Source organism: Osmerus mordax, chromosome 14 (genome assembly GCF_038355195.1).
Source record: "Osmerus mordax isolate fOsmMor3 chromosome 14, fOsmMor3.pri, whole genome shotgun sequence".
In the NCBI taxonomy this organism is placed as follows: Eukaryota; Metazoa; Chordata; class Actinopteri; order Osmeriformes; family Osmeridae; genus Osmerus; species Osmerus mordax.
In genome coordinates, this window is record NC_090063.1 from 15,922,403 (window position 1) to 15,942,983 (window position 20,581).

The 20,581-nt window shown below is 44.9% G+C and overlaps 1 protein-coding gene and 1 long non-coding RNA gene across 2 annotated transcripts; one reads left to right on the plus strand and one right to left on the minus strand.

Annotated features, from left to right (window-relative positions):
- Positions 1–5,169: 5,169 nt before the first annotated feature.
- On the plus strand, positions 5,170–20,579 carry LOC136956997 (ran-binding protein 3-like). Its single transcript, XM_067251083.1, has 14 exons — positions 5,170–5,539; positions 11,548–11,606; positions 11,938–11,968; positions 12,099–12,161; positions 12,587–12,649; positions 14,009–14,065; positions 14,303–14,394; positions 15,015–15,094; positions 15,975–16,047; positions 16,186–16,273; positions 17,004–17,125; positions 17,261–17,381; positions 17,706–18,071; positions 19,663–20,579. Exons 1-14 carry the CDS (start codon positions 5,398–5,400, stop codon positions 19,707–19,709), a joined length of 1,404 nt encoding a protein of 467 aa, XP_067107184.1. The 5' UTR covers positions 5,170–5,397; the 3' UTR covers positions 19,710–20,579.
- On the minus strand, positions 17,136–19,201 carry LOC136956998 (uncharacterized). Its single transcript, XR_010878258.1, has 3 exons — positions 19,164–19,201; positions 17,644–17,967; positions 17,136–17,365 (listed from the first exon to the last, which is right to left on the minus strand). It is a non-coding gene; the product is annotated as an uncharacterized lncRNA (long non-coding RNA).
- Positions 20,580–20,581: the final 2 nt, after the last annotated feature.

Below are 20,581 nucleotides of genomic sequence, written 5' to 3' on the forward strand. Positions count from 1 at the left end.
CCTGTGGAGAGAACCCAGGGTATCTGTTACCGGGGGGACGGGGCTGTTACCGGGGGACGGGGCTGTTTCCGGGGGGGCAGGGCTGTTACCGGGGACCGGGGGCATGCATCTGCACCATGCAGCTAGGTATAGGTGTAATTGTTACAGGTGTAGATTAGTAGCTGTAGTTACAGGTGAGGGTGTAATTACAGGTGTAGTTACAGGTGAGGGTGTAGTTACAGGTGAGGGTGTAGTTACAGGGGAGCGGGTGCAGACAGGTAGGTGTAGGATTCAGATGGTCCCAGATCTCTGTGCTCACAGCCTCTTGAAGAATAATACACACCATGGTAACAAATCTCCATGGTAACAAACCTAACAATGCTCTGCATTTCAATACTTTTCCTCATCCATTATCATCATCATGACATCATGATCAAAGAGTATTGTGCGAAAATAACAGACAAAGAAGAAGCCACACTCTTGAAGACTAAAAGTGTTCCAATCAAACTCCAAAGTAAGATTTAACACAATTAGATCCATAGGAGCCTGGTGTGAAACCGCATCGCCCAGCAGGTGAAAAGGACACTATTTCGCATTCCTCTTCAGGGAATAATGAGTTTGCTGAATAATGCATTTGTTACAAAAATCTATTCATATCTGAATAATGAAGCTGCATAGAATATAACACATACAACAGTTTACAACTGACGATATTCTTTCTTGCTAATGAAAAGAAAAATCCAGTCAAATAGAGGAAAATAACTTGACAACTCAACAACAAACTGGAAAAGAAACTTCCAAAGAAAAGATCGCAGGTAACCTTGCAGACCACTTTCACGTCATCCATGGGAAAATGGAACATGAATCGAAAACTATAAAAACATGTCTAAACTCACCTCGCTAGATGAGTTGCTGCTCCCTTCAGATGAACGTGTTCCTTGCTCTGGCAAGGATGCTTCTTTGAGGCAGACGGAAGCTTTGGGAAGGATCCTGCTGTGTGGTAGGGAGAGGAAGACCGAGAAAGAAAGACAGAAAAGGAGAAAGAGAGAGAGAGACTGGAAGATGGAGGGATGGAGCAAAACGCACGGCGAACAGGAGAGGTGTGTATGTTCTGCTTTGGCATCTGAGGCAATCCCTCATACTATCCAACTGAGAGGGAGGTGACTTGAGAGAGAAAGAGAGACAGTAAAGAGAGAGACATAGAGAGAAAGAGAGAGAATGAGAGAGAGCGAGAGAGAGAGAAGGAAGGGAGGAGATCACAAACCATTTGGGAGATGGAGGCCCAGTCTCGCTGACACTGTTAGTTCTTTCTCTGAAACTATTTCTATGTCAGTCATTTACAGATAAAAAAGCCGACACAACTGCCTGAATGAATGTCCTGCAGATGGACCGTGCTTGGTGTACTTTCAAAGCAACACTCTTACTTACACACACTCTCTCTGTCTGTCTGTCTCTCTATCTCTCTTACACACACACACACGCACACGCACACACACACACACACACACACACACACACACTACTGAGACTGAGATGGAGGTAGCCTAAATGTATGGCTCCCATCACCAAGGGGGTTTGTGATGTTGTGGGTGTCCTTGCTGTGGAAAGATTCACAGCAGCTCATCTGAGACGTATTATAGTGCCACAGGGTAAGTGCCACTCCAGAAAGTCAATTATAGTTAGTTGGGAAAAAAGAGGAAAAACTAGTCCTGTGCTGATTGACCTCACTGTATGGTAAATCTGTCTCCCAGCGAAGAGGAGTATAATTAGTGAGAACACCCCTGAAATCAGGCCACGTAACCTGTTACAAATAAAGCTCACAGCAAACTGTCAGATCAAATCAAATTTATTTGTATAGCCCTTTTTACACGCAAGCATGTCACAGAGGGCTTCACATACACCCATAGAACTGCCCCTCAACCAACCTAAACCCTCAAGGAAGACAAGGAAAAACTCCAAAGTAAGATTTAACACAATTAGATCCATAGGAGCCTGGTGTGAAACCGCACCGCCCAGCAGGTGAAAAGGACACTATTTCGCATTCCTCTTCAGGGAATAATAAGTTTGCTGAATGATGCATTTGTTACAAAAATCTATTCATATCTGAATAATGAAGCTGCATAGAATATAACACATACAACAGTTTACAACTGACGATATTCTTTTTTGCTAATGAAAAGAAAAATCCCCTGGATTTTGAATCCCCAGATGAATGAATTACTGGCTTCCTTGATGTATTCGTGTAGCACATGATTTTTTTTCCAAAATATTTTGTCAAACTTTCGAAACTTTTTAGGCAAACGTTTTTTTCTTATTTTTCAAAAATATTTTCCAAAAATATTTTTTTACAAATATTTTTTATCCATATTTTGTATTTTATATCCATATTTTGACAAAATATGTTTTACAATTATTATTTTTACAAAATATTTAAATATGTCAAATCTTTGGTCAAACTTTCGAAACTTTTTTTATTATTTTTTTCAAAAAAAGTTTCCAAAGGTTGAACAAAAATCATGTGAAGTTTCAAAATATTTTTTATAACCTTTGAAAAGAAAAATCACACTTCTTTTTCAAAATGCAAAATGATGCTGTGTCCTTTTATACTTTTATACCTTGTGTACTTTTATACCTGTGTACTTATAGTCCTTGAATATCTGATGCACTTAGTATGTGCACTGTTTTGTAATGTTGCTTAGAATAAAAACGTCAACTCTAACGGAATAAATAAGTAAAACTGTAATGACTTGAAATAATTGTAGCCAACCTTTTTAACAAATCTGGTTCTGATTGATAGGCAGTGATCTTAAGAGATATCTGGGTGGTCAAGGTTTCTAAAAGTGTTTTGGAAGGAGGTCTAGCAATCTCACTCTCTCCTACGACACAAAGAGGAAATCATCTGAATGTTTGAATGTAGCTGGTAATGAACGGGGGAGAGGGTTGCTGATGTGAGAAGCAGCAGGGAGGGTGTAATGAGCGTGGGTTACCAGTAGAGGGCAGTGCTCCACCATCGTTATTCTGATCAACGTTTATCCCTGTTAAAGGTACAATAGGTAAGATTTTTTTCAGTAAACATTGTTTGTTTTTATTTATTATTTATTTATTAAATGCTACACATTTCGCTCTCAACGATTCTGGCCTTCCTCTTCACTTCTCTCTCCTCTCTCTCTCTCTCTCTCTACCTCTCTCTCTCTCTCTCTCTCTCTCTCTCTCTCTGCAAGTCAACTTGGAAAGCCATGTGACACGTTACCTACATTGCAATGACCTTGGTCCGGGGAGTGCATGCGTAGGGCATGCCATTGGCCTTATTAAAAGCTGTGTACATGTAAAGAGACAGGAGCCCACTGCCAAGGTCAGAGAGAGTGAGAGCGAGAGAGTTCTGCTACCCGTCTCGTTGCGTAATAGCGTATACCTTCTGGCCCATATCGAGGGTTAGGGGAGCCTGAGATTTAAAAACAAATCCCAATTGGGAAACACATGCAGTCAGAGCAGGATTCTTGCAGACCAGCGAACCCCAACACAAACAACACGGGTCCGCAGGTCATTGAATGGTCTAATAACACGACAGGTCACGATGAGGAGGGTATTGGCAAGAATGAAAGCCTTCATCCATACAGAAATACATTTCCACCATGTCCACAATATTAATGCATGAATAGACGCCTTATCATCTGTAAAAACAAAAAAACAAACACATCACACTCACTGGCATGTGTGCTGACAAATATGCACACACACACACACACACACACACACACGTATGCACACACAGGCAGGCAAACACACAGAGAAGCACACACATACACACACACACACAAATGAGAGCAGGAAAGAGAGAGAGAGACAGCGAGGGAGGGAGAGACAGAGAGAGCCCGTGCCCCCCCCCCAAGGCTGCAGGACAGGACAGTGGAAATTTCCTCCTGCTACTACAGAGCATGCCCAGAAATCCAGCCTGTTCCAGTCCCCCTCGCTCACAGCCTGTCCCTCTATCGTCATGAATCTTAATTACCAGCTGGAATATGACATGTGACCGTGCGTCAGCACTGGGGGTTAGCGCTCACAGGACACATGATACTGTAATTAACTATTGAGAAACAAAAATAGTCTGGTAAAATTAGCATATTAAAAAACGTTATTTATGTTTATAGGTGTGCAGAAAATACATCCGTTCTTGGCTCATGTGAAATAGATTCGGGATCGAGAATCGGCACACTCTTAAAACGTGAGAATGTGGGAGGCCCTCTCCGTGTTAATAATAGCAGTTGGCTCGCAGCCACTTATCATATACTGTTACTATCACTGGGCGAACTATACTCGGACGGTAGGCTACCCCAATTGCAACAGAAATATCACTTCTGTGTTTTAAGTGGATCACCTGAGCCCAAGTGGGTGGGTCTCTCTCCTGTGTTTCAGATTCAAGCTCAACGCCTCTCTATTAGAATGAACATTCTGTGGAATGGAATAGAATCAATGTAATTTTGGCTAACTGTTTGTGCTTTTGCAATATGAACATTGTTGTATTGGTGATGTGATGCCTGAAAAGTCCCAGAGTAGTTTGAATTAATCAGTTGGGAGTTTGAGCCTTTAGTCACGTGGGGAAAAAGGGATGTAGATGTGAACTGCAAAAATGTCTGATTGACATTCTATCAGGTCCGTAATCATAATATATATTAGGGAGGACACATCTGGTCAAAATGTCCCCCCCAATATATAATAAAAATATACATAAAATATAAATGTGCTACGCTACGACAGGCAACCACGCACGCTGTCCGAAATTATCATAAAATGTTATCATATTCACAACTAAACGTAAAAAGTTTTCAGGGGGGGACCCTCAGACTCCCCAGCAGATTTTGTCCACCCCAAAGTTGACTCCATGGCTACGGCCTATCATTCTATTGACCAATAACGCGAATAGGCCTAGTCAACAATTTCCTCACTTTCAATCACTAATTCTGTTCACAGTTTTCCCAGACTGCAAAGAGTTAACATGATGTCTTATTTGTGCTACTCACATATTCAGATTGCCTGGTGACCCTTAAATATGGATTTGAAAATATCGCCCACACCAAATGCCAATCAAACATGGTCATGTTGCATGCCGCGCCCACATTTATAAACTGCCCAATGCTGAACTGTGGCGCGCCGCTCAGTAGTAAACAGACTGCACGGTGTTTAACCGAGCGTTCATTCACCTTCTCTGTCTGTAAGGCAATCGGAAAGGTAGATTGTCGCGTCCATAACCGTTTTTCTGCCTCAAATCGGATACGATCTCGTCAATACCTGCACTTAAAATCGAATAGATAAATCGGCTCGTCAGTTGGCTACACCCCTTCTTAGGATACCAGACCCTAGTTAGGGTAATCATCGTATTTCTTGTCTGAAACATTATGAGATGAAGAGTTTTCAGCGACGATGCCGTTCTCGTGGAACTTAGGTGAGAAGATTCTGTGCTCGGTCACACACGTGGAGAGTGCGCGTGGAGCTGTCATCTCTGATTGTCCCGAGCCGAGTCCGGATGCGGGATGCGCAGAAGACCAAGCAGAGGAGTTGAAAGGTAAAGTTAGGTGACTGTATATCAACCATCCATCTTTTTACATCAAAGGAAGATAGTTTAGGCTTCCAGATGCAGAAGGTCAATTACTTTGTATTAATTTATTAAATAATGAATAATTACATCCTAGTAAAGGCACTGAAAGGGCTGAAAGTTACTAATCGTAATATTAGCAATACATAAAATAAATACATTTATATCAGCCAAGAATTGTATCTTCCCCATTTAAGTGTAACATAGTTAGACTGCTCTTTGCTCTTGCAAAATAGTGACGTATTTGGCAATACTCCCACTTTGGCCCACAGTCAAACACACACACACTAACACCCCTTCTGGCACCCATTCAGACACAAATCTTCATGCTGTAACACCTCTTATCTCACTGAACGCACCACAGAGGTTACTGTCCTCATGGTTTCCGTAGGAACCATCCTAACAGGGCCATGATGTTTCCCCGTCGCCCCCGGGTGGCGACAGGCTCCTCGGCTGAGGTTGCGACCCCTGTCAGTGCTGCCAAGGGGGAGCCCGCTCAGTCAGAGACCTGCTGTCAGTCTCAGGAGAGCTTCATCATCTCGGAGGGGGTTCAGGTTGGGGGGGATGGGGGGCACGGGGGGGGGGGGGGGTGGAGCAGGATGGCCGGCGTGCTCTGTGAGCTGGGTGCTGGGACCAGGAACAGCTGATCGGGGACACTTGTTCGGCCGGGCCACCTCTGGATCCAGGCACGGAGCCCAGCCGTGTCAGCCCCCGCCAGGCTCACGTAGGGAGAGAACTCAGCGCAGGGCTGCAACTTGAAACTATACCTGGCCCTGGTGTGTGTGTGTGTGTGGGTGTGTGTGTGTGTGTGTTTGGGTACAGTAAGGCTACCTGGCCTTGGTGTGTGTGTGTGTGTGGGCACAGTGGGCAGGATTTGAGAGCGAGCGAGCTGTAGGCATTCTTCAGCACACGTGAGAGAGGAGAGCAGTCCTTCGGAGGCGCAGTTTCATTTCCCTCTCCAAGCTACAACTCAAGGAAACGAGGACCAGATTGGACCAGCTTTTTCCAGTTTGCGTCTTACCTCAGTCTCACTATAGTATCTGGCTCTAGGCATGGCCCAGTAGTGGGACTCTCAGTCAAGTTTCTAGCCAAGCCTTTGTATCTGCCCTGGTTGCTCTGGTTTCACAGGAACAAGCAGGATTGTTCCAGGACAGCAGAAGTTGCACAACGCGACAAATTAAATTGCTGTTGTAGAACAACAGTTGGGTTTATTACTGATGCAGGGATTGCCTCAGAAAATGCGACATGATGCAACTGCTGTTTTGATTTCCCCTTTGACATTTACATTTATCATTTAGATGTTATTACTTTACCTCAGTGAGCCAGACAGATCTGCCCATAGTGGGAGGTGGTTGTAAGTAGCCTCACATTCCTATGGGGTGAAGCGCCCCCTGTAATAGCCCTTCTGGAGGCCCGGGGTGGCTTACGAGCTCAGGGGCAGCAGCCTCCCCTGCGCTGTACTCTGTCGGACAATTTAGGTTTTCCCAGCGCAAGTTCTGTGATTCTGGGGATCTGCGCTTGTGTCATCCGAGTTTGCTTCGCATTGCTGCGTAAACGAACCACAGATGTTTACGTAAACGGAAGCCATTGTTGCGCGCTGTTCTTGATGCGGGCTTCATTTTGGGGGGGAAGAGTGAGGGCTTTTTCTCCTGCTCTCTGGCCTCCTGCGTCGGTGAGAGGATGCTCTCTGTCTAACAGACCTCGGGGCAGTTGGGTCAAATCTGCGTGGGGGGAGATAGAGGCGAGTGGGGGGAGGGAGAGGGGTGCTTGGCGCTGTGGGGGGGGGGGGGGGGGGGGCAGCACAGAGGGAGACAAGGAGGGCGGCATTGTTCCCAAAGTGAGTAATGTGTAGGCAGCTGCCGCCTGTGACACTGAGCGGAGATATTGTTTTTCCTGGGCCTCCCCCCCCACCTCCTACCCCCATAACTCTTACCCCCCCCCCCCAACCCCGCCCCCATCCCTATAACCCTGCCCCACCCCCCTCTAGCCACGCCCCCCGCTCTGTGTGGCTGACTGGCTGAGTCCAGAGTGGCCTGGCCAGGGGCAGATATGGGCGGATCTGTCCGCCCGTGTGTTTTGTTGTGTTTTTGCTAAGGCTCTCCTCTTTTGGTCTCTCTGAGGGTCTCTTCTTCTCTTTTGGCTTGCAGGGGTTGGTGGAGTCTTGCCACAGCTGGCACTGGTGTTTATGAAACGTTGAGTGTCCGCCAGAGGACAAGCACACTGGATCTATTCTGTTTCTGTTGAGTCACCCTATGCACAGCCCAGAGATATCCTACACCGGCCTTTACAAACACGCCAAACTCTCCCCTCTCATGCCCTCCGTTGCAAGTCAACATCAAACAGTTTCTTTAAATCTGGAACACAATTACATGCTTTTTAATAGAAGGTTTTAGGCGGAACTGAAGGTATTTACGTTCTGTTTGAAAGTGGCCTTTCTCATGTTATTTACCAAAGAAGCAGCAGAGTGCAGAACAAATAGCCACAAGTCTAAATGTGTCTTTCAGAGAAAGAGGGATATAAAGAGAGAGAGAGATAGAGAGAGAGAGAAAGAGGAAGAGAGACTCGAGACACAGAGAGGGAGAGAGGGAGAGAGAAAGCAATGTTTGTGTTTTGTGCAAGCTTGCCTGCAAGCCTGCCTATTTCACCAGAGGCTGGGATGTAAGGCCAACGTGACTGGAAGCACACACACCCCATGACTCATTCAGCCATGCTCTTCAGCTTGATCATCTTGACTTTGAAACTGTCCCAACACAACAAGCCAAAAAAGTGGACATCCCTGGGGTTCTGTAGCACACAATGTACAATGCAGCTGCAACATGAATATATCTGTCTTCAATATATGAATATATCTATGAATATATCTTTCTCAAAACGGTACTGTCTTCGCAATGTGAATTGGAAACTGCACCATCCCAGTAAGTCTCTTAAGATTAAACATAAGATGTTTCAGGTGGGAGTCAGGTGGCTGAGCGGTGAGGGAATCGGGCTAGTAATCCGAAGGTTGCCAGTTCGATTCCCAGTCATGCCAACTGACGTTGTGTCCTTGGGCAAGGCACTTCACCCTACTTGCCTCGGGGGAATGTCCCTGTACTTACTGTAAGTCGCTCTGGATAAGAGCGTCTGCTAAATGACTAAATGTAAATGTAAATTCATCTCAAACTCTGATATTCTGGGGGCACAGAGCCAACGGCTTGTTCCTATACTGTCTTTACCTTGAAAGGCCGTTCATGCCTGTGACATTGTGAGGAAAGAGGACAAGAAGTCTTAAATCACCCTGAGTACCCAGTTCTGAGAGGCCGCCATGATGACAAATGCTTCTATTTAATCAGAGTGAGGAGGCCTTTAAGCTTTGCCTCAGGAAAGAGAATAGATCGATGTCACTGTTTTGCCAGAACGTTCAGTAAACATTGGTACCTTTCTCTTTGTGGTTTTAAATCTGTTGTTTGACTAACCAAAGCTTTGCATCATGTTGCATTATGTAAACATAACATATTTGTGAAACAAATGGTTTAATCCGGGGAGGATTTGAACCTTCAACCTCTTGGTCTGCAATCAAACTTCACACTCCAAAGTGTACCGATCCCACCTCTCTGCCTCAACACCAACTTATTTGACCTCAGCAGAGCTATGAATCACAGATTGTTTATTTTACATCTCCACTGACGACTCATTACGTAACGGCGACCTCCCTACTCCGCGATGTGGAAAGCGAGCTTCTGCCAGAGCGTGGGCCGTGTCCTGGCGGCGAAGCAGAAGCGGTTACGTCAGCGCGGCATCCTCGCCATGTCTTTCACGCCCGTGGCAGGGTCGGGGGTCGACTGCCCTCTGGAGTTGCAGACGGACACGAACAAGACTAGAATGTCTGGACAGGAAGGGAGGAAGGAAGGAAGGAAGGAAGGAAGGAAGGAAGGGAGGGAGGGAGGGAGGCAGGAAGGCAGGCAGGCAGGCAGGCAGGCAGGCAGGCAGGCAGGGAGGCCGGGAGGCAGGAAGGCAGGGAGGCAGGCAGGCAGGAAGGCAGGAAGGCAGGGGAAATAACATGTCAGGGTACGAGAAATGGAGTGTGTTGAAGAATGACAAATGGCCGTCACTGTGAATGCACAGTGCAGAATACTTCCTTTGGTCGTTGAAAGTAGATTAACTTACTTACCCCCGTCCCTCCTTGGCAACACTGTCAGGTTGTCAGGGATGATACGTCCTGCTATAAGTGTCCAGGGGGTTCAGTGACCTTAGATGCTTCAGTGTGCAGTAACTACCCTGGCTGAACTTCCCTGGCACTGTCTGGACAGTTGTGTACACTGCTAATCCCCTCGATTGGCCTCCCAATGTTTATCTCCTGTGGGTGACTGAATTCCATACAGAAGTTCAAATTTGACGACAAAGAACATTTATGGATTTCGTAATGGTGTAAAACTTTCCTCTCACCTATAAAAACCTCTCTCATTCACGAGGAGGAAGTTATAGTACAAGATCTAGTCATTGGGGCTGAGCTCTGCGTAAGTAGAGCTGATAACATAGGCTCAGTGACAGCAAGGTGTATTTATAGCCTCCAGACAGGTCTGGACCGGTCGCAGTTTGACCCACTGCCAGGGCCTGGTCCTTTGGTGTCTAGCTCACACCTCCAGCATAGCCCCATCACTCACTCCAGCCACAGCAGGTCTGTCCCCAGCCCCCCAGGGGCCCCTGACCACACCAATGGCTTACATAAGAGACCCATAAAGTCAATGCCTCCATTCATTAAAAAGAATGCTTTGGAAGGGAAGATGGCTGAGCGGTTAGGGAGTCGGGCTATTAATCAGAAGGTTGTCGGTTCGATTCCCAGCCGTGCATAATGACGTTGTGTCCTTGGGAAAGGCATTTTACCCTATTTGCCTTGGGGAGAATGTCCCTGTACTTACTGTAAGTCGCTCTGGATAAGAGTGTCTGCTAAATGACTAAATGTAAATGTAAGATTCAGATTTCCTGGGGCAGCGAGCTAGCTCTGTCATTCCTGTCTGCTGTGTCGTGTGCTGGCACGTTTTCAGATTCCCGTCTGAAAAATTGAGATAATTCTGGGGAGGGTGTTTATGAGAGTTCGCTTGTTCAGAGGGTTCTTGGTTACGAGATAGATAAAGGAATGTAAAGAAGGACCGTTAGGGTTGTGGAAGTGGACAACCCATGTCTGTTCATAGGTGTGTGTTCTGGAGTTCTAGAGTGTTGGCAGGACAACATGTCCTCATTTTCCCTATTACTCACTTCTTTGTGGGGTTGTGTGTGTGTGTGTGTGTGGAAACAACTGGAAGGTTTACAAAGCACCAGCATTTCAGGACTGCATGGGCTTTTTTTTCATTTAAATGAAAGTATCCGTTTTTGGTGTAAGTGGTGTTGTTGCTGAGGTGCAGAGATGGCAAAAGTACACACCTTTCACTCAAGTAGAAGTACAGATACTTATGTTTAAAATGAATCTGAAAAAGTTGAAGTACTACAAAGGACGACACTTTTTCACTTAAGTTAAAGTAAAGAAGTGTGGGCTCTGACATATACTTAAGTAAAAAACATTAAGTACAAAATGCTCAACCTTTCCAATCTTTTTTTCGAGAAAGAATTTTTGTAACTTTTAATAACTTTTCCACACACAGTAAAATTTCTTCTCAAACCTTTTTAGGGAAACCATTTCCCTCTTTTTTTCTAAAAGGGTTTCTAAAGGTTGAACCAAAAAAATTTGAACTAAAGTTTCGAAATATTAACTTTTTTTAAGATTCCCCCCCAAAAGTAAAAAATTAAATAAAAGAATTCCCCCCCAAATCTCAAGGAGTGAAAGTACTGATAGTAAAGTACTGATGCCAGAAAAATCTACAAAAAAAAGTACAGTAAATAAATATTTGTACTTAATTACTTCCCATCTCTGCTGAGTTGTATGCCTATAAACGCACAAAGTAGCTAAATGTCCATTTGTCTCAAGCGCCAACATCTCAAACTCAGTTTCGTTTGTCTTTTCACAGAGAAAACTGTGCTCGCTCCGCCAGTGTTCATCTTCCAGAAGACTGTCCTGTCCATGAAGGTGAGGGTTTGAAAAGTGCAGGAGCCTGTGTCTGAAGCTCTGTTAAAGACTGTGTGTACTGGAAGAGTGTCAGATATCGGGAATAGATATAGGGAAGTCAGATGGCTAAGCGGTTAGGGAATCGGGCTTTTAATCAGAGGGTTTCCGGTTCGATTCCGGCCGTGCTAGATGACATTGTGTCCTTGGGCAAGGCACTTCACCCTGCTTGCCTCAGGGAAATGTCCCTGTACTTACTGTAAGTCGCTCTGGATAAGAGCGTCTGCTAAATGACTGAATGTGAACGTGAGATATCGCTTTAAAAGTCGTCCTCTCCATTTTGATTTCCCCTCAGAGAAGAGCAGAGAGGTGGGAGGATGGGGCAGGTAAGCATCGCCATGACGCTCCACATCGCCATGACGACCCATATCGCATCACAGGGTCTGGCATCCGGACCAAAAGTTTATTCTCCACTAAATGGCTGAGTTTATCCAATCGGTTTCTTTTCTCCCTCAGTCGGGGTGAGCCCAAACAAAAGAGTCCGATCCTTCACCTTCCCCAGTCCCAGAACGAGGAACGGTGAGTGTTGATGAAAAACTTTCCAGGGAAACATACCAAAGTCACACACACACACACACACGCATTACAGCACCAGTTTATAAAACTTAAATATTTTGGGATAACATTTATCTCTATTTGCTTGTAAAAACTAGATTATGAGCCACAGGAGGGTAGCCTGTGGCTGGTAGCCACAGGAGCCTGTGATCTACACTGTACTGAACTATTCAGCCTGTCTACCTGTCTGTCTGTCTACCTGTCTGTCTGACTAACTGTCTGTCTACCTGTCTGTGTACCTGCCTGTCTGTCTGACTGTCTGTCTGTCTACCTTTCTGTCTGACTACCTGACTGTCTGTCTACCTGTCTGTCTGTCTGACTAACTGTCTGTCTGTTTACCTGTTTGTCTGACTACCTGTCTACCTGTCTGTCTGTCTGTCTGTTCCCAGGTTCATGTGAAAGAAGCAGTCGTATACGGTCCTCCTCGATGTGTTTCCCCCCTCCACCCCCAGGTATGCCAAACATCCAGCTACGTCTGACAGAAACACCATATCTGGATTCACGTCTCCAACCCCCCTAGGGGTTTGCAAAAGCATATTCTGCAGCTAGGAAGACACACAACGCTCAAGCCATGCCTCGACTTGTTCAGAAATGTCTCCTACGTGGAGAAACAATCCTGGCCCACCACAGGGTTTTGAACCAGAGCTTGGACCTCCTCAAGTGGCCCAATAGGTTTCAAATTGATAGCACCTTCCAACTCAGTCAGCAATGGCATGGGTGATGAGGTCTAAGTTTACAGCCCTGTTCCTTTCAGTCATGTTGATGATTTGATGATGTGGGGGGCGGGAGTGGGGGGGGGATTGTGGGGGGGTTGTGGAGGGGGGGGGGGTAGTCTTCAGTTGGCCTCACACCAAAATGTCTCTAGATTGTACATAAGATGATCAAGGGGGCTGAGAGAAGCTGGAGACATGGCTTTGGAGCCACGGTTGCCAACCACAGCCACACCTGCATGTGTGAGTAAATCTAGCACCTTCCCCCGGTGTTCGGTTCATCCCACAGCGTCGGTTAGGATGGCCAAAATCGTCCGTCTACACGGCTCCCATTCCTCCCATTCCTCCAAGCCTGGCTCTAAGCCAGTATGGTAGCCTACCCTAGGAGACATTCACTGGGGTTCGAAGTTGAGGTACTCCTCACTCACACACCAACTTTATCCAGCTTTGCCACTAAAAAGCTTTGAGGACTGAGCGTCTTTTTGATGGTGCGGGTGGGAGGGTATTAATACAGAGGAGTTTAATTAATTTAACACTGCAGACATTCACTGACCTACCCTAAAACAAGAGCCATTACAGTATCGAAATAGCATTAAAATAAATATAACCTCGAAGAAGGTCATGACAAAGTGCTTCTACCGACACACACACACACTCATCCACTCTCTCAGAAGCTTAAAGTGCCATGCATGGGACTTTAACCATCTCCATTAGGGCTCTGGTTCCCAACAGCCACCTGGTTGTGTCTTCTTCCTCCTCTCATCTGGTCTGCCCTCGTATGCCATGTTATAAATCACTCCACTGGCCAGAGATCATGTCATAAATCACTCCACTGGCCAGAGATCATGTCATAAATCACTCCACTGGCCAGAGATCATGTCATAAATCACTCCACTGGCCAGAGATCATGTCGCTATTCCTGAAGTCTGGCGGTCACTTTGAAAATATCTATGGCACGCTTTGAAACCTCAATGGAATGACCAAATCTTAATTCCAAAAGCATACTACAGTATATGCTAGATATTCTTTTTTTTTATTATACTTTTTCTTTATTATTAGTTGAATATTTTTTAAAGAATTGTCTTGTCTTTTGTCTCATAGTGTCACAATCAAATGTGTTCATGCCCCCAAATATGTGCAAGAGGACCACAGAAACAGGTGACTATAACAACCATTTTCATTTTTTTCCATTTTGGTTCATGGCCATTCATTAATTGCAAAATGCTATCTTTTGAAACATTCTCTTATTTTTAGACAATCTTGGGAGACAATTACATTGTGTCGCAAATAAAAAATTGTGGATAGCAAAACTAACTACAAATCGTCGATCAAACCGCTAATTCTCTGCCTCTCCTCCACCGCCTGCCTCCCTCTGCCTGTTCCCCTGGAGTTTAGCTTCACCCTGGATGAGAAGATCCCTACTGAGGCCACCTCTCCTCCTCGCCCCGAAGCCCTGGAGCATCTCCCAGAAATCGCACCAGCCTGAGGTAGTCTACAGCTCTGTAACCTCTCTCGCTCACCTCCTCGACCCTGCTCATCCCCTCCCCACAGGCTAAACCCCTGCACACCCCCCCACCCCCGTCCTTGTTCTAGCCAGTCAGTACGTGTCTCACACCTGGGTGTGGGGGTCATGGTACTGCCCAGGGCTCTGGAACCTGTCCCTGAAAACAGGCACGTACTGTCCCGTCCACTCTGGCTAGGACAGGAACTTTCTCAGCAGTTTTAAGGCTTGTGGTGAAAAACACTTTCTCCTCAGCCCTGGCAGTGTCACTGCCTCAGGAATCCATGTTGTTTTCTTCTGGAGCTACACCTTCTGTACAGACTGCCGCAGGGGTGGGAGGTTGTCAATGGTTAAACTCAACGTTCAAACTGGTTTTGGTCAGTTTTTACATGTTTTTCTTTTCATTTATTATTTTCCTTCCACTGACCTACAATGCGTCGCAGCACATACTAACAGGGGGTGAATCCGGACACATCCAACCCTTTTAATTTATATGATTTGAAAGTCATAGGCTGGATAATGAAAGAGAATATACAGTGGATTTACAGAATATAGGACTATAGAATAAAATGTAAATGAAGTACGCCTTTGTGTTTTGTCCTACAGGGTAGCCATGACAACCTGGGTGGTCTCTGCAGTGTAACAGTAAACAGACCCTCTTCAAGTCTTTCACCTCCAGATCATAGGTATACTGTTGGGCCTTCGTGTCTATAAGTTTTCATTCAAAATCAATTCGTTTTATCCAATGGGATGGACAGGGTGGGATTTGAACCTAGGATCTCTTGACGATGCAATCTAATGCTCTACCACCACTATAGGCCTACTCGCCCCTATAGTCTTTTATTCACAAATGTTACTTAACGTTAAGTGTCAATTTAAATCAGTAATACAGTAGCATTTGCACTTGAACGTTTCCATGAATGTGGCTTCTCTCTCTCTCTCTCTCTCTCTCTCTCTCTCTCTCTCTCTCAGTTCATTTCAGTTTAAAGGGCTTTATTGGCATGAAAACAACAATTGTTCATATTGCCAAAGCAAAGGTAGAATTACAGAAATATTCATCAATATAAATCATGGCCTTATATTTACATTTACATTTAGTCATTTAGCAGACGCTCTTATCCAGAGCGACTTACAGTAAGTACAGGGACATTCCCCCCTGAGGCAAGTAGGGTGAAGTGCATTGCCCAAGGACACAACGTCATTTTGCACTGCCGGGAATCGAACTGGCAACCTTCTGATTACTAGCCCATTTCCCCTCACCGCTCAGCCACCTGCCTCCTTAGAGCCTCTTTGTCTCTGCTCCCCCAGTTCCAGCCCGGTCACAGAAGGTTATATAGAAGGTTATATATACTTATATGTTATACAGTCACACACAAAGAGACACACACGGTAGTTAAACATATACATACCTGTAACAACACCACACAGGTGTAGGCTTTCAACTTTGTATCCATGTTATTATTATTCAAGTTGGTAAATTATTAATGTTGCCAAATAATTTACAATAACAATAATCTCTCTATCTCTCTGTCTTCTGTCTGTCTCTCTCTCTCTCTCTCTCTCCAGATCAGACATCGACGTCTCCTCCTCTGACAGGCTTCAGTTTGTTTTCGGAGAGAACATGAGCGAGAGAGTTCTGGTGAGTTCCGAACAAACATTTGCGCTGACATTCAAAATGACACGTGAACGTAAAATATGACGACTATGTGACCGTTCACAGTAAATCAGCGGCAGAAGGAGTAACACCTTGTTATCATGTTTTTTGTCACGTCCGCAGAGTCCGCAGAAAACAGTCAGCGGTGAATCGGAGTCAGATTGCAGCTCCTCAGAATCTGACTCCTCCAGCTCTGAGCCAAGTCATAACGGTAAATCCTGGGTTTTACCTTTCTGTTAGCCCGCTGCCGCTCTGGAAGATTCTAGCATCCTGTAGCGTAAATCTGATTTAGCTTTGGGAGCATCAGGTCAAAAGGGTGCCCTATAGTGCCCTCCGGTGGTATATTTGTAATGTAACGCATTCGTTCGTTTTGCGGACGCTTTTATCCAAAGCTACGTAGAGGGGGAATTTGAACTTGAATCTCAAGATCTGCGGTCAAATGCTCTACCTCTGAGCTATTCCCATTAATTTGTTCCTCTGCTGGTATCTTTCCAGAACTTCGGGCAAAGTAACTTGAGACACAGGAACCCAGCCAATATCTTGTATTTATGCGTTTAAAAAAGCGTTTCATTTGGACTAGTGAAGCGATCATTTGAAGTGTTCAGTTGAAAGGCTGTTATGTATTTCTTGAGAGCTAAATAGTCTGTTCTTAGATGTAGAACATGGGAGTCGTGTTTTGAGTGTGTCGGTTTTGTATCCGAGTGGTGTTAAATGTCAGATGGGGGTTAGATGGCTGAGCGGTTAGGGAATCGGGCTATTAATCAGAAGGTTGTCGGTTCGATTCCTGGCTGTGAAAATTGACATTGTGTCCTTGGGCAAGGCACTTCACCCTACTTGCCTCGGGGGAATGTCCCTGTACTTACTGTAAGTCGCTCTGGATAAGAGCGTCTGCTAAATGACTAAATGTAAAATGTAAATGTAGCTCTGTATGTACTGGACAGGGAGGGTGTGGAGATCGCTCAGGGAGTCGGCCGCGGCCCACACAGCCTCGTACAGGAGGCACCGTCCACTAAGGCGCGTCCAACTCTTCACCGGAGAAGAGAAGGAGAGTAATGTGGTGCAGGTGAGCAGGTTGTAGCCGCAGTTTATGATCAAGATATATGGCGAGAAGCAAAGTTAAAGTTGACATAAGAAATGCCTCACAAATCCGTGTCAGATAAATGTCTTTATTCAGCTTATTGTCATCGTTGCCTTTCAGGTGACTTGCAGACTGTTTGTCCTGGAGAAGGGAACGCAGTCGTGGAGTGAGCGAGGGAGGGGGGTCCTGCGACTCAACGATTTAGCCTCAGGGCCCAAAGGTTGCCTACAGTCCAGGATAGGTGAGTTGAAAAGGAGAGTTCAGCTCGGTCTCTCTCCACGACACCCAGCAGAACCTCACTTTACCTGTCATCCCTCTGTTAAACTTCAAAACATCGGCCAAACATCTCTCACCTCACACCTTGGCTCTTTCATCTGCTCAAACTCCAAAATCAAATCCAAACTCCATTTGTATGCGTGTAGGTCAGGTGTAGAGTGTTTGACAGCCGTTTGCAAACAAAGAGGTTACATTATCATGTAAAACATCGATTTTAATATACAGACCTTTTAAAAAAAAAAAACGGTTGTGGAGCTCACACCAGTCTGTCCCCTCCCTCTCTGCTCAGTCATGCGACACCAGGGAAGCCTCAAGGTCATTCTCAACACCAAGCTGTGGCCTCACACCCACCTGCGCAGGCCCGGGAGACGCAACCTCCAGGTGACTGCCACTGATGTGGACAGCCAGGCCATGCGGGTCTTCCTGGTCCAGGCTAGCGCCAGGGACGTAGCCAGGCTCTACGTGGCCATCCACCACCGCCTGGTGGCCCTCCGGGGTGGGGGTGGAGCTGGGCTGGAGCCGGAGGGGGCCGGGGCCCGGGAGGGACACTGCTACAGCGAGAACGAGGAGGATGAGGAGGAAGACGAGGAGGAAGAGGAGAGACGGAGGCAGAGGAGGGAGAAAGAGAAGCTGCTGCTCACCCGGTTGAGACCTGGTGAGATACAGATGCTGGGATGCTTGTGGTCTTTACCGATTCTTTCTCCCTTTGTTTTTCCTGTCTGTCTCTGTCTCTCTTTCTCTTTGTGTGTCTGTCTGTCTCTGTCTCTCTGTCTTCTTGTTTGTCTGTCTGTCTCTATGTCTCTCTCTCTTTGTTTGTCTGTCTCTATGTATCTCTCTCTCTCTCTCTCTCTCTGTGTTTGTCTGTCTCTATGTCTCTCTCTCTCTCTCTCTCTCTCTCTGTGTTTGTCTGTCTCTATGTCTCTCTCTCTCTGTTTGTCTCTATGTCTCTCTCTCTTTGTTTGTCTGTCTCTATGTCTCTCTCTCTCTTTGTTTGTCTGTCTCTATGTCTCTCTCTATGCCTCTATATATCTCACTCTCTGTTTCTCTTCTCTCGCTCTTGCTCTCTCTCTGTCTCCCTAACTCTCTGGCTCTCTCTAAACAACCCTAAACAGACAAACACAGTTGTAATCCTTTAAACAATCCTTTCAGGCCTGCCTACAATGCACTGATTACTTTTATCATTAGCATGGCCTTGTTTTTTGATGAAACAGTGACTCCAAATGATTAAACGGTTCAAACGAGGCCCCGTCCTCTCTGAGTCACATGTCAGTAATCCCTGGTCCCTGTTCTCTAGGGGAGGTGCTACTGACGGCAGGTGGTTCTTTCTCAGGCCTTTATGAGCTGGCACTGATAGGAAAAAATAAGAATTACCAGATGGGATGCCACATGGTGGACCACTTCTTCAAAAAAAAAAAAAAAAAAAATAGGCCATGTGCATAGACCTTTTAGGAAAGTTATTTTTCCAATGTTTTTTTGTTGTCTTGTCATTTACTTTAGCAGGTGATGAACGCGCACATAAATTTACATTACATTTACATTTATTCATTTAGCAGACGCTTTTATACAAAGCGACTTCCAAGAGAGAGCTTTACAAAGTGCATAGGTCACTGATCATAAAAACAAGATAGCCACAAAAACATTGCGAGTAGCCAAAACATGAAGCACACATTGTGAACAACCAAAGTAAGTGCCAAAGGGAAGAACCATAAGAGCATGTAGTTAAACAAGTTACAATTAAACAACATACCTGAATCAGAAACCCTCCTGCGCTGATCGTTAGGAGTTGAAGTTACACTTGTCCGTCCACAAAACCGTTAAGGATTAAGCTATCTTTAGCTCCATATCATCTGGCCGTGCATGAAATGCATTCCAGTGGTGGGTAACTGATGTCACACGAGGGCATATGTGTCCCTCTATCTGTCCCTCTACTGTATATAGCTTCAGAGTAGTCCTCTCCTTGAGGATCATTCAAGCTTCCTCGGAGGACCACGAAATAGGGCCATCGACTGAGCATTTCAAGATGTTATGGCTAACCATGTCTGTAGAGGATTAACTCTAGCCTGCTTCTGTAACAGCCTGGTGAATAAAGGGAATGTATCATACAAAATGCAAACGTAATTGTGCACCACTGCATTCACTGTAATAACCTGAATGCCTGAATCAGTGACACATGATTATGTAATAATCTCTCTTTGTTTCTCTCTCTGTTTCTCTTTCTGCCTCTCATTTCTTCCTCTTTTTCACAGTGGTCTGTGATTGGATGCACGGTAAACCCAGTTTGGGTTCTTGGTGACGTTTTATTGCGCAACCCAGTGGTCTCCAGTTTCAGCAGCAAGCAAAGTCTTATCAGCACCAACAGTGAGAGAAGTTTGGGCCGTACTGGTGCATCGGGGACAAAATGAACTTTGGAGACCTGACAAATGTGTGTACCTGTTTCTGACTTAGGCAGAAATACACTTGATTTGTTCTCTTTATGGACAGATGTTTTTTGCCGGTGTAAATACAAATATTTTGGTATGACTAAGGTGAACCAGTTAAAAAAGTGTTTTATGTTTCTTACCTTTTTACTTCTTTTGTGAAATATTTTATATTCTTTATTCTCCTGTCACACAAACCACAGTAGAACTCGAAGTGCTTTCTAAACCGTTCAGTACATTTCGTATTTTCAAAAAAGGTTTTGTTCTTCTATGTTCATTTTAGAAGAATTTATTTTTGTATTTCTTTTAAATATGTATTTTTATTTAAACATTAATACATACTCGTGAGAACCTATTTTAAAGTCACAAATTTCAACATCTATTTTGGTGCATTTTAACTTTAAACACAAGTACATTTGGTTTACTTTGTTTGACGTCTAAGTTCTTAGTTACTAATACAAAAAGAACTGAACAACATCTGATTTGGTATCCTTGCAGTACATTTTCTATACCGTCATTTACCAAAAGCTGTAATGCTTTTGTGCGTCTTAAAAGCTATCATACAAGCAAAGTTCTCTGAAGGTTCTCTCGTGTTTTAATACAAAGCAACTGTGTTGAAAGATAGTCTTGCATTGTGAGATAGCGACTAGCATCTAGTTTATTATAATTGTCAACACTGTACGAATTGTATTTTGATGGTTTGTTATTTTGTCTAATATGTCGTCATGACCTATTAAAAAGAGTTTGA